Source organism: Plutella xylostella, chromosome 13 (genome assembly GCF_932276165.1).
Source record: "Plutella xylostella chromosome 13, ilPluXylo3.1, whole genome shotgun sequence".
Lineage (NCBI taxonomy): Eukaryota > Metazoa > Arthropoda > Insecta > Lepidoptera > Plutellidae > Plutella > Plutella xylostella.
Window position 1 is genome coordinate 872,387 of NC_063993.1, and position 12,016 is coordinate 884,402.

The 12,016-nt window shown below is 38.8% G+C and overlaps 3 protein-coding genes across 3 annotated transcripts in view; 1 reads left to right on the forward strand and 2 right to left on the reverse strand.

Annotated features, from left to right (window-relative positions):
• LOC105398248 (proton channel OtopLc) overlaps positions 1-12,016 on the reverse strand; it is a 73,993-nt gene that overhangs the window by 55,819 nt on the left and 6,158 nt on the right. The gene's annotated exons all lie outside the window — the stretch shown is intronic.
• LOC119690616 (protein ALP1-like) lies at positions 7,753-10,018 on the forward strand. Its single transcript, XM_048625199.1, has 2 exons — positions 7,753-8,194; positions 9,077-10,018. Exons 1-2 carry the CDS (start codon positions 7,893-7,895, stop codon positions 9,954-9,956), a joined length of 1,182 nt encoding a protein of 393 aa, XP_048481156.1. The 5' UTR covers positions 7,753-7,892; the 3' UTR covers positions 9,957-10,018.
• LOC105392305 lies at positions 8,189-10,470 on the reverse strand. Its single transcript, XM_011563908.3, has 2 exons — positions 10,020-10,470; positions 8,189-9,007 (listed from the first exon to the last, which is right to left on the reverse strand). The coding sequence occupies exons 1-2, from the start codon at positions 10,195-10,197 to the stop codon at positions 8,238-8,240; spliced, it is 948 nt and encodes a 315-aa protein (XP_011562210.2). The 5' UTR covers positions 10,198-10,470; the 3' UTR covers positions 8,189-8,237.

Consider the following 12,016-nt stretch of genomic DNA (forward strand, 5'->3'; position numbering starts at 1 on the left):
AAGAAAGTGAAAAAAAGTTTATTTATGATTGAATTTCCTAGGGTAACCTAGTGTAGGTGTATTTTTGCTTAGGCTTGGGGACTCGGCCAGGAATATTAATTGTCCCATAATATGTTCATATAAAATCATGATTATTACCGTGAAGTAAAGTTTAAATAATGACATATTCGTTATAATATTCAAAAAAATTGTTTCCATTATAATTTTTTACACACGTTGTGCTTGTTTCATATGACTCGCTCCGAGAGACAGACAATTTTTGTATGAAAAACAATTGCGTTACCAAAAACAACAACAGAGTTACCGTAATTTGTAAATAAATAAAGTATTTTACATAAATTCATTATATTTTCTGTGACCGGTGTCTTATTTAAGGGTCAGCAATAGGTAATCGAGGGTTGGCATTGTCATAGAATTATGTAGTAAATGATGCTCTACAGCCTTGAAAAAAATCACACCGGTAGTCGAAGAGTCTAGCTAGGTGCTGAATCATTCGAATTTAAGTAAATGCTTATGGATAACTGTAAATTAAATTCAGAATATGACGAAAAACCACTCCCGTATTGTAACAACTGTGTCGTAATTATCAAGAATTTTCATATGATTCTTATCAAATTATAAAGTTAAAGGCTTGGACTAGGCGCTAAATACCTTGTTTTTTAATAAACATACACTTATTTTGTGTAAATTAATCCCAAACTTGAGCAATTTTTTTCCCTCAAATCTTCATACAAATATCTATGGCGGCTTTCTGTGTTATAAAATCATAAACACAAGTGACGTTTGACTCAGTTGGCCGCTGGCCTCCAAAGAAGGGTCACGTCGGTTTAGGCAGCACTGACAGCTCGCGATCTTATCGTGTACAGATACAAAATCACTGCACATTGGTTGTCATTGCACTTTTTCAACTTTTATGACACCAACATAATTTGATTTGAAATTGAGGAAGCATAATTCTTCCAGTATATTCAATACATTAAATTAAATTAGATAGTGCGCAATATTCTCGTGACATTACAGTCTCGTAAAGGTCTGATGAGGAGCAGGAATATAGCGAATGGATCTAAGTGATGACAATACGCACGAACATTAGGTTAGGGATCAAAAATACAGTCTCTTGGTGCTGGTTGAGGTATGGTCTCGTGAGGATCTGATGAGGGCAGTAACACGGTGGTGGCTCAATTTTATTTCAAAGATGTTAATAGCTAAAAGCATCGAGTTTGGGCTATTAAGTATGTTTTTCAGAGAGAGAGAAAGAGATTTTATTTTTCCTCTGGATGTGTTAGGTTTACTGGGTTTACTAAGTTCATTCTGTTAATGGCATCAAGTTGTTATGTGTTCATAAGTAATAATTATTTATTAACAAAATGCTGTTGGTTCTCCACGAAAATGTAAAAATAAAAATTAAAAACGTAAAATTGTCAATGACGGAATTTCTTCTATAGACAGTAGCCACAAAAAAAACAAACGATAGATAGCGTGACTTGAAGATAAAGATACATTTATTCGACACATAGACAGCAAAAACAAAAAAAATACAGATTTAAAGAAAACAAACACATACTTATACAAAACAACAAAGAAAAAAAAGGATACACATCAAAATAACTGGAAAAAATATAAGCCCCAATTTACTTGTGTGGGACAGGGAGTACCATAATATTTTTTTTGGGTTACTCCCCATCTATGTGAAATATCAGCTTGATATCTTTACCCGTTTCTGAGAAAAAGGGCGGTGACAGACGGACAACAAAGAGATCCTATAACGGTTGCTTTTTTTCTTTTGACGTTCGAAACCCTAAAATTAATTAAAAATATTATGCTGCTACCAAAAAAGATTACTTACTTACAGGTATTGAAAAAGCGGTATATAGTACTAAACAAATTATAAACAAACAAAAAACCCGACTGCACGCTAAAAATATGAAAACAAGTCCCAATGTTAATGGAAAGTATCGTAGGCGGGGACCAGCAGAGGATTCACCATTTAGCTGAATGTTACTTAGAAAACGGCCTTGAGTGGCGGTCAAGTTGGTCCCCGCCTGCGATACTTTCCATTAACATTTGGACTTGTTTTCATGTTTTTAGCGTACAGTCGGGTTTTTCGTTTGTTTATAATTGTATTTTTTTATTTGTAACTTTTTAGTTGTTTTTATTTTATGAAATTTTACGTCGGTAGGTAGTTCATGATCATTTTTTATTTCAATAATTTTGGTGTTGTTATTTAAATACCTTCAATATGCATATTTTTATAATGTGAAAATCAAGCCCTTTCATTTGATACCTTACACGGCAAAGTTGAATTATTATTTTTTCGATCATCACGTTATGTCCTCTAGAGGGCGCTATGTACATTTTAATAGAACGTCACATAGCCTATAACCATCGCGCCATCAATACGCTTCTAACAATACCTCATACATCAAAATCTATCAAGCCGTTTAGGCTACAGGAGGGAACAAAGAAACAGACAAACATACATACATACAATCAAAAAACATTACCCCCCTCTTTCGGCAGTCCGGTAAAAAGGAGTAAGACAGGGGGTCATTCTGAACTTTTGCTCTACGAGTTTTGGAAATTAACTTTTGTTGGACATGTGACTTTTTACCATGGAAAACGAATATTTTTTTTCGCGAATTTGCAAATCTCGTAGAACAAAAGTTGTTCAGAATGACCCCTTGAGTCATCCCCTTTTGGCTTAGTATAGCCCTTTTGCGACACTATGTATTTACTTTGCTTTGTCGTCGGGGTTCAGTTGGCTGGAGGATGCCCGAAACTTATTATCTACACTTTAATACTTGTAGTTACCTTTCTACAAGTAAATACCACATTTGTTTGTGAAAGCTAATTGGGTTCCGAGTATAGAGTAAAGTGGCACCCCTATTAATTTCTACTCTTTCCTTGTGCCTACCAGTGTAAGTAAGAATTATACTTACTTACCCTAAAATCACCCAAAATGTACTTGAACATAATTGTCAATAAAGTTGGCGAGTAAAAGTTTATCGACCCACTGTGCAAACTTACATGTGTGCGTGTCACTGCGTGTGCTGTGTGAAGAGCATTGAAAACCCAAAATTGGCGCGGCACGTCACCCTGTACGGGCCCTTAATTGCTACAGACGGTAGCTATATTCCTGAATTTCATTATTTAATTTTTTTTAAATGTTTCTTTGTAGGGGACCGATGATGGTCCCTAAAATAAAATAATGGCCCAGCTAAGAAAAGTTTTGAAAATGACAGGATAAGTGCTAGCAAAAACAGACAACAACCCTTAGCGTATTACACCACTCTATTCTTGCCGCGGTTTAGTAAAAACACTCACACCGTCAACCTCTTTACATGAATGATTCATTTCACTTCAGCCGCAAGCAGATCGAATCAGCATCTGCAGAAAACAGCCTTTGAGTGGTTACTTTAGCTTGCTAAAAAACAAACTTACCTGAGCGGTTATAGGCGCTCCGCTCTCTGAGACTAGAGAGACGCAGTGGTGGCGGCGTCAAAGAGGTCTTCCCTATTTGTTGGTTGACGTTTACTGAAGAAGTCGAGACGGGGTCGGGGCGCGGGCGAGGTGCATTGGGCAGATCGCCATACAATCGGTACGTTACAACGATATAATATACCTAGTCGTGGTTAGCGGACTGCGCAGTGCTACGAAGCTTCGTTACGCGCAAGGTGTAGTGACCCTCCTGAAACGGCCAAGTTTGAATAATTTACATAAAACCAACTTCCCGCTGAAATCTGACGCAAATTGCACATCGTCGGGCGTGTTGATTTATTTCCTTCTCTCAGGCATGCTAGCCAAGTCTAGACCAAAAGTACGAATGTTTAGATATGCAGTCTGGTGATTTTTATGCTTGTAGGTTTGAAAAACAAATAGCAGTCATACATTTTCGTAAAGATATAGGTATTTTTGTGATAGCGTCATAAAAGTGGTAAGTACAAAATTAAACTTAGTAAGTTGAAAGGTGATAGACCGATTCACCGGTAGGTAAATTTTATGTTAAAAACTTAGATAAGTAAGTAGATATACACATTTTTTTTGGCTTTCCACAGAAACGGTCACCTAACTGTTTTTATAATTACTTAAACATGGGATGGTCTTAGATGAAAATGATTTAGAAGAAAAATGGAAGCGCTTGAAAGATAGTTTAGTAAATACAGCGAAATAAATACAGTGAAAGTATGTGGAGTGAATAAAAGAAAGAAGAATGGTAAGGTTACATGGTGGGATGATGAATGCAAAAAGGTAGTGAATGAAAAGAAAATGGCATGGTTGGATTTTTTGTCTAAAAAAGCCAACAACAGAATGCAAGGAAATCAGGGAATGGACGATGAAATGAAAGAGATTCGAGAAAAGTATGTTCTGCTAAAGAAAAAAGTAAAAGAAGTGATTGAAAGAAAGAAGAAGGCATTAAAAGATGAATATGACAGAAAATTCTCTGACAACTTTCGAGCGAACATTAAATTGTTCTGGAAGTTGGTAAGAAAGGCTCGAGGGAAGTCAGAGAATACAAATCTGGATGTGATAAGGGATGAAAATGGAGATGTTTTGAAAGATGAAAATAAAGTTCTTAAAAGATGGAAGGAATATTTTGAAAGTTTGTTTGAATGCACAGATTGTAGGACTAGTAGTGATGTAGAGGTAGAAAATGAAAGAATAGTAGATGAGGAAAACAAGATAAGTATGAAAGAAATTATGGAAGCATTAAAAAGAATGAAAGTTGGTAAATCGGCCGGGTATGATAGGGTATCTTTAGAGATGCTAAGAGCGGGAGGTGGAGTGGCTGCAAGTGAGCTTTACCAACTCTTCAATCAGTGCTGGCGTTGCGGTACGGTGCCACGCGACTGGTGCAGAGCGGTCATAGTTCCTTTGTATAAAGGAAAAGGCTCGCTCCAGACCTGCAACAGTTACCGCGGCATCAGCCTCTTAAGTATAGTTGGTAAATTGTATGAAAAAATATTGATTGAAAGGGTAGTGAAAGAGACGGAAGAAAAGATCTGGGATGTGCAAGGTGGTTTTCGAAAGGGGATGGGATGTACGGATCAAGTCTTTTCTCTACGAAGCGTCACAGAAAAGGTCCTTGCAAAGCAGCAAAAGGTGTTCTGTGCCTTCGTAGATTTGGAAAAGGCTTATGATAGAGTGAAGAGGAATGATTTATGGGAGACACTGTCCGTTTATGGAGTGGACAGTCACCTGACGCGGGCACTGGGGTCCCTTTATAGGGAGTCTAGTGCTTGTGTCAGGATAAACGGAGCCTACACGGACTGGTTTGATATCCACAGGGGTGTTAGACAGGGATGTGTGGCTTCGCCTTGGCTGTTTAATCTGTTTATGGATAGTTGTCTCAAGGATATGAAAGATGATGAAAGAGGTTTACGAATAGGAGAGTTACTTCTTAAGTGCTTGCTGTATGCTGACGATCAAGTCATACTTGCATCGTCGGTAGAACAGCTGCAACAACAAGTAACTCTCATGCATGAAAGTTTTAAAAGGAAAGGAATGAAAGTGAATGTTAGTAAGACGAAAGTGATGGTGTTTGAAAGAGATGAAGAGGTAACTGAATGTGAGATCACGATCGAGAACGAAAGAGTGGAGCAAGTGAATGAGTTTGCATATTTGGGTAGTCTGTTTACGAGGGATGGGAAATGTGAGGGGGATATTGAAAGAAGAGTGAAAGCGGGAAATAAAGTGAATGGGGCCTTGCACTCTTTCATGAGGAGTCAAAGCGTGTCTCAAAAGGCTCGTTTGGCTGTTCATGGGGGAGTGTTGGTCCCTACGCTAATGTATGGAAGTGAAAGCTGGGTCTGGCAGAAGAAGAATGAAAGTAGGGTAAATGCTGTTGAGATGCGCTCTCTAAGAAGTATGTGTGGACTGAAACTGAATGATAGGATAAGGAATAGTATTATAAGAGAGCGAGTTGGAGTAAAAGAAGACGTAGTGACCAAAATTGAAAAGGGAATGTTGAGATGGTTTGGTCACATTGAAAGGATGGATGAAAGAAGACTGACGAAAGAAATTTATTGTGCGGAGATGAATGGTTGTGTCGGTAGAGGACGTCCTAGGCGAAAGTATGTCGACCAGATAGGCGACATACTCAAGAAGAGCCAAATTAGGAGTTTCCGAAACCGACGTGCGTGTATGAAGAGACTAATGAATGTGGAGGAAGCGAAAGAAGTATGTCAGGATCGTGGCACGTGGAGATCCATAGTCTCTGCCTACCCCTCTGGGAGACAGGCGTGAGTATATGTATGTATGTATGTATGTTAAACATGGGAGTAGAAATACTTAATATTATATGTAAACTTTTTTCGTTTTACGAGCAGAGTCACCCGGTTTCCTCTTACTACATCACATTTGCAACACCCTGTAGAGAAACACGCCCTCTATCGTGATGGAACAGATTCTTCGGCATCACTAAGTCAAAGCCAGGTGTGGCGAAGCTCATTATGAACCAGTATAAGGTGGTCTAGAGCACTTAGGCGCCTCGAGTGGCTCACGGGTGATCGTAATCTGGCGCACATCGTGACGACATCAAAGGACTATTGCTTCTAGACATTTTCGCAGAGTCATCTCCGAGGAAAAATTCTCTAGATACATTTAGGTCTATTCGCATCTTCATTAAACCTGTCTTTAATATGATTATGTGTAAATACATGCATAAGATAGATAGACAATTTCATCAAAAACAGAAGAAGCAGTAGGTATGATACTTGCTAAAGTTGGAGTTTATCTAGTAGAGAATATCCCTATAGCTTTGGCGACGTGATGAAGTAATTATTTAATTGCCATCACGGTGTAAAGTTTTGAGGTTCTGTTACTTCTTAATACCCCTGTAATCTAATGATAGAATAAATGTAGCAGCTTAGCTATAATATCTAAAACGTTAAACGTTCATAATAGCTGCAGGACCACCCACGTAGTAAATTAGTTACCAGCATGCACCTATTTACACAGTCCAGGGGACTGGCCACAGAATAACACTTACTACATTATGCATACATATACATAGGTAGCTATTATATTATACGGTACAGTCACCGACATAATTTAGTAAATTATCTTTATATTCGTTCGTTATAAATAAATGATACGAAGAACACTAACCCATGTAAGATTGAACTCTCATACTATAAGTATGAGTCTAACAAGAGGCCAGCCATCGTGATACTCGAAGTTGGACTTTTTTTGATTGACAGTTCAAAAACCGAGTAGCACCATGACACTTGCAATCCTCTTGTAAACTATGATGTGTCTGATTCATATTTTTCAACAAATATAATTAAATCTAGATCAAACGTGTCATTTTATAGGCGACAGTATTCAGTAAGACAGACCGCAGCCTCCAAGTTTATGCGCAGACAGGCGTAGACTGAGTTAGACGCTAGTCTATTTAGTGCCTAGCCTGCCTAGTACTTGAGATGGACCTAAGAGCTATCTTGCAATGTAATGTTATTATGTTAGGTATGTTCTATCTATTTCAGTGCTTACCCACCTACGTAGGAAAGCAATTGCACCGAGGTACACACGGCACCTCCAAATGGTTGGCAGGGCACACAAACGTAGTGTATGTGTGCACACTAACGTGGTCTATGTGTGCAATAAAGCAGAAATCGGTAAATACACCAGTAACAAACCACACACACACACACAACAGCACAAACGAGTTTGCGCGTAGGCAACGCCGGCTTGGAAAGACTTGGAAATTGTGTCAATGCGGATACTTTCTATTTCATTTTTCATATAAGCAAGGTCCTTTAAGAGCCTGTCCAGACGGAGCGTTTTGCGCGCGTAAGCTCTCGCGCGTTTCAATTTATGTTGCGTCCAGATGCTGCGTTTTACGCGCGTTGCTACGCGCGGTGTCTGGCGGACGGATTCAGCCAGTTTTAAAAATGGAGCCTCTCACAGCGGTTGTGTTGTGGCTTGCGTACCGTCGATGGAAACGTCGTAAACGTAGAGAAAGTCGAAGATTTAACGTGCATCCAATTCTACGAGACAGAATGACGCAAAGTATGTTTATAACATTATACCCAAAGCTGAGAGAACACAACGAAAAGTTTTTCAATTACTTCCGGATGTCAGTAACATCGTTCGATGATTTGCTAAAACTTATACAAGATGATTTGACACCCAACAGAATCTATGTGCTAAAGGATACTGTTTCTGCCGAAGAAAAACTCGTGATTACTTTGAGGTAATAATATTTATTATTTTTATACTTTTTTCCCTTAATCAATTTAACAATCTCGGTATAGCTCCATCAATTCACTCTCTTGGGAATCTTGAGTAGACGCCGGTGATGGGTTATTGTAGTTAGACGCCGGTGATGGGTTATTGTAGTTAGACGCCGGTGATGGGTTAGATTGGGAATTGCGTTGTCCAGTGCAATAACGTGAAAACGAAGATGCTGAAGGGTCTGTTTCGTTATATCCTGTATCGTTAAAAAATCCTCTTTGTCCGCGGTGTGTCATTCCTGCTTGGTGATTATATTGTGGTGAAGGTGCAGGTGAAGGAATATAATGTGAAGGTGAATGACATGGGGCTCGTTGAGCTTTTTGGAGCACATTCATTAAATCAATTTTAGCTTGAAGCCTCATTTCTTCAGGTACTTTAATAAGCTCCTTATGCAGTGACAAACAAAATAGTTTATCATCATCAGACTCCGATGTTTGTGGCTGATTTCTAGGTGCTAAATTTTTGCTTATAATGGCAAGAAATTCCTCATCGGCTGCGTTCATTTTTTTTTTCTTTTTCGGCTGGCTAACTGGAGGTCTCATAACATCTTCCCCGTCGCCAGAAATGTCTTGTTCTTCAGGTGCAGCAGGCGAGGAAACGATGTTGCTATCAGTAGTTTTATTGCGTGTCGATCGTTCGAGGAACATCAAACGTTCAAAATATATATATTTATTTTTGCTGGCTTTTGATCCAGACGGTGTGGTTTTTATCCTTTTCATTTCTCTGACAAAGCCATCACGCAATCCTTTCCACTTCTTTTGCAATAACATTCCTGAAATAATAAAAAAAATATTGAAACGACCTTACTAAATATTTATATTTAATAACATTTTTTTTTCAGATATTTGGCTACAGGATGTTATTTTGCGGACTTGCATTATGCCTACAGATTGGGAAAGTCGACAATTATCGAAATAGTACAGAAAACTTGTTACGTCATATGGCTAAAACTGCAAAATATAGTGATGAGAGAACCTACGAAAGCAGAATGGGAAGAGATTTCAAAACAATTCCAAAAGTATACACATTTTCCAAATTGTATCGGCGCCGTAGATGGCAAGCATTTCCGTATCATAAAGCCTGACCATTCTGGGTCTCTTTTCTATAACTATAAGAATTATTTTTCAACTGTTTTATTGGCTGTATGCGATGCAAATTATTGTTTTATTTCTGTAGATATCGGCGCATATGGCAAAAGTAGTGACTCCACAATTTTCAAAGACTCCGTTTTGTATAAAAAACTTGTCGACAAAACTTTAGATATTCCAGACCCAAAGCCAATATCGCAAACAGATACAACTCCCTTGCCACACGTGATTGTAGGTGATGAGGCGTTTGGTCTATCTGAAAACGTAATGCGCCCTTATTGCGGTAAATCTCTAACAACCAAAAAAAGAATTTTCAACTATCGCCTATCCAGAGCCCGGCGTTACATTGAATGTTCCTTTGGTATTTTGGTAAATAAATGGAGAATATTTCATAGACCATTAAATGTTGACATTGAGTTTGCAGAAAACATCATTAAAGCTTGTTGTGTCCTTCATAATTACGTAAGGTTAAGAGATGGTTATAGATATGATGACACTCTGTACGAAACTTCCCTAAATAGTTTGAACTGTGAGGCAGTGAGGCCTAATGCGAGATCTAAGAATATAAGAGACAGATTCGCTGATTATTTTGTAAATGAAGGGAAAATCCCTTGGCAAGACAAGATGGTATAGTAGTTTGTAGTAGCCTACGTAGTTTAAGAAATAATCTTATTAAATAAAGTAATTGTCACTTACCCAACGTTTTTTTCTTTTCGTCGGAATCACCAGCTTCGCAAAAAATTTCGACTATTTCTTCCCAATTCCTACGTTTAATGAGTCTATTTGCGTAATCAGCAGATTCCATATCCCATATGGCTATTCTCTTTTCAACTTCTTCAATTAAAAGTTCGGTGTCGAAGTTATCGCGCTCCATTTCAAATCTAAATACGTCCACTCTCTATGGACACGCGCATACTACTGAACGCTCCAATGCCGCCAGAGTATCTCGACTCGCGCGGCGCTCGCGCGTAAAACGAGCGAGTCGAGAGTCGGGCGCATGACACGCGTTTTACGCGCGAGTTTTGAAACGCGCGAGAGCATCTGGACGGAGTGCTTGTAGCTCTAGTGCCTCGGGAACGCGCGAGTGTCTACGCGCGTAAGCTTACGCGCGCAAAACGCTCCGTCTGGACAGGCTCTAAGAGTCGCGTCACATCTATGTGGTCGAAGGTGACAGGGGGCAGTTTATTTAAATCTTGCGCCACAAAGATAGGTTGCTTCGACGGCTCGGTTTCCTTGAAGACTTTTAGGACATCCATGATATTTTTTTTGCTTTTATCCTCACCCTTCCTCTGGAGACACCTCCCACTTTCTGGTAGCGCATTAAATAGCTCCGACTTCCCGTTTTCGATGTCATTTTCACTGAAGTTCGTTGCACATATTTGAATAATACTAAGATTATCTAGCTTGTCAATTTTGTTCTGTACGAACGTTAAAAACTCATTAATAATTATAGTTTTTGCCATTTTGCGGGCTAAACTGCGCGCGTCGCATAACGTTTAAAATAATTAATTAGTCGGTAGTCGCGGTACACGTCTTATCAGCGCGGCGGTCGCTGCGAGCTGATTCACGAGTTTGCGCGTAGGCAAACGCCCTTACACCAGCTGTGACATAAAAATATCAACCGGTCGAGTAAGTCAAATAGTTATAAAATTGACTTGAAGCAAAATTTCACAACTTGAAGCTATACTCTTCGTAGCTCATTGGTAGTATGTTAGACTTATGAAACATAGGTCGTGAGTTCGAGTCCACTGATGGGTATTTTTATTTTACTTTATTTAAATTTAGCGTTAATTTAAACGCTGTTGAGTATAAAATAAATTTATTTGAAATTGACAAATGACTACAAGCTGCATAGCTGTCGACTATTTCTCTTCGCTAAAAATATATGATTCGTTCTTCATTTGAGAAGTAAAACCATTCTACCCTCATACAATATGAATAAACGAAATTAGTTTTTAGTTTTAGTGACAATTCACCTCTGCGTCTGCATAGTGATTCACTTTGTGATTTGTCAATTTATAATTAATTTATCTTCGCAGTCACTATGGAAAGTCATTTGACCATGTTCAAAAAGGCGGAGATAATTGTATTCTATGAACAAAATATTACAATTAGTGAAATCGCAAGACGTTTAACAGGGTGCTTTTCCACCAGAGATGTGCTATGCTACGATGCTATGGATGCGTTTGATATCCACCAATCATATTACACCAAGCACATAGCTTAGCACTGGTGGAAACGGATTCAACTAAGATATGTTTTTTGTATGGAATGATGCGTGCTATGGATGTGTGCTATGGATGCGTGCTATGGATATGTGCTATGGACCATCGCGAGTGGTGTAGCCGCCCCCGTCGTTTCCCCACTATCGATACATAGCATAGCTCGAGATCGCGCATCTTCGTAGCGCATCTTCCTCGCACAGCTACCTAGCGTAGTATTGGTGGAAACGGTCACATATTTTCGTAGCGTAGATATCACATCTTCGCAGCATAGCTGCATAGCACATCTCTGGTGGAAAAGCACCCTAAGTAACATAGAATTGTAAATATTTTATTTGACTGTTAGAATATTTGTATTTGTATAAGCTAAGTATTTGTTTTTTTTGTTTGCAGAGGAGAACTGTTCAATTATGGGTTCACCGATACGCAGATTCGGGACAGTAGTCGTCTATACGGATGCATCACCACGCC

Coding starts and splice junctions, on each gene's coding strand:
- LOC119690616 (XM_048625199.1), top strand. CDS start 7,893: ATGGAGCCTCTCACAGCGGTTGTGTTGTGGCTTGCGTACCGTCGATGG. Junction 8,195..9,076: donor AAACTCGTGATTACTTTGAG/GTAATAATATTT, acceptor TTTTTTTTTCAG/ATATTTGGCTACAGGATGTT.
- LOC105392305 (XM_011563908.3), bottom strand. CDS start 10,197: ATGGAGCGCGATAACTTCGACACCGAACTTTTAATTGAAGAAGTTGAA. Junction 9,008..10,019: donor CGAAAAGAAAAAAACGTTGG/GTAAGTGACAAT, acceptor TTATTATTTCAG/GAATGTTATTGCAAAAGAAG.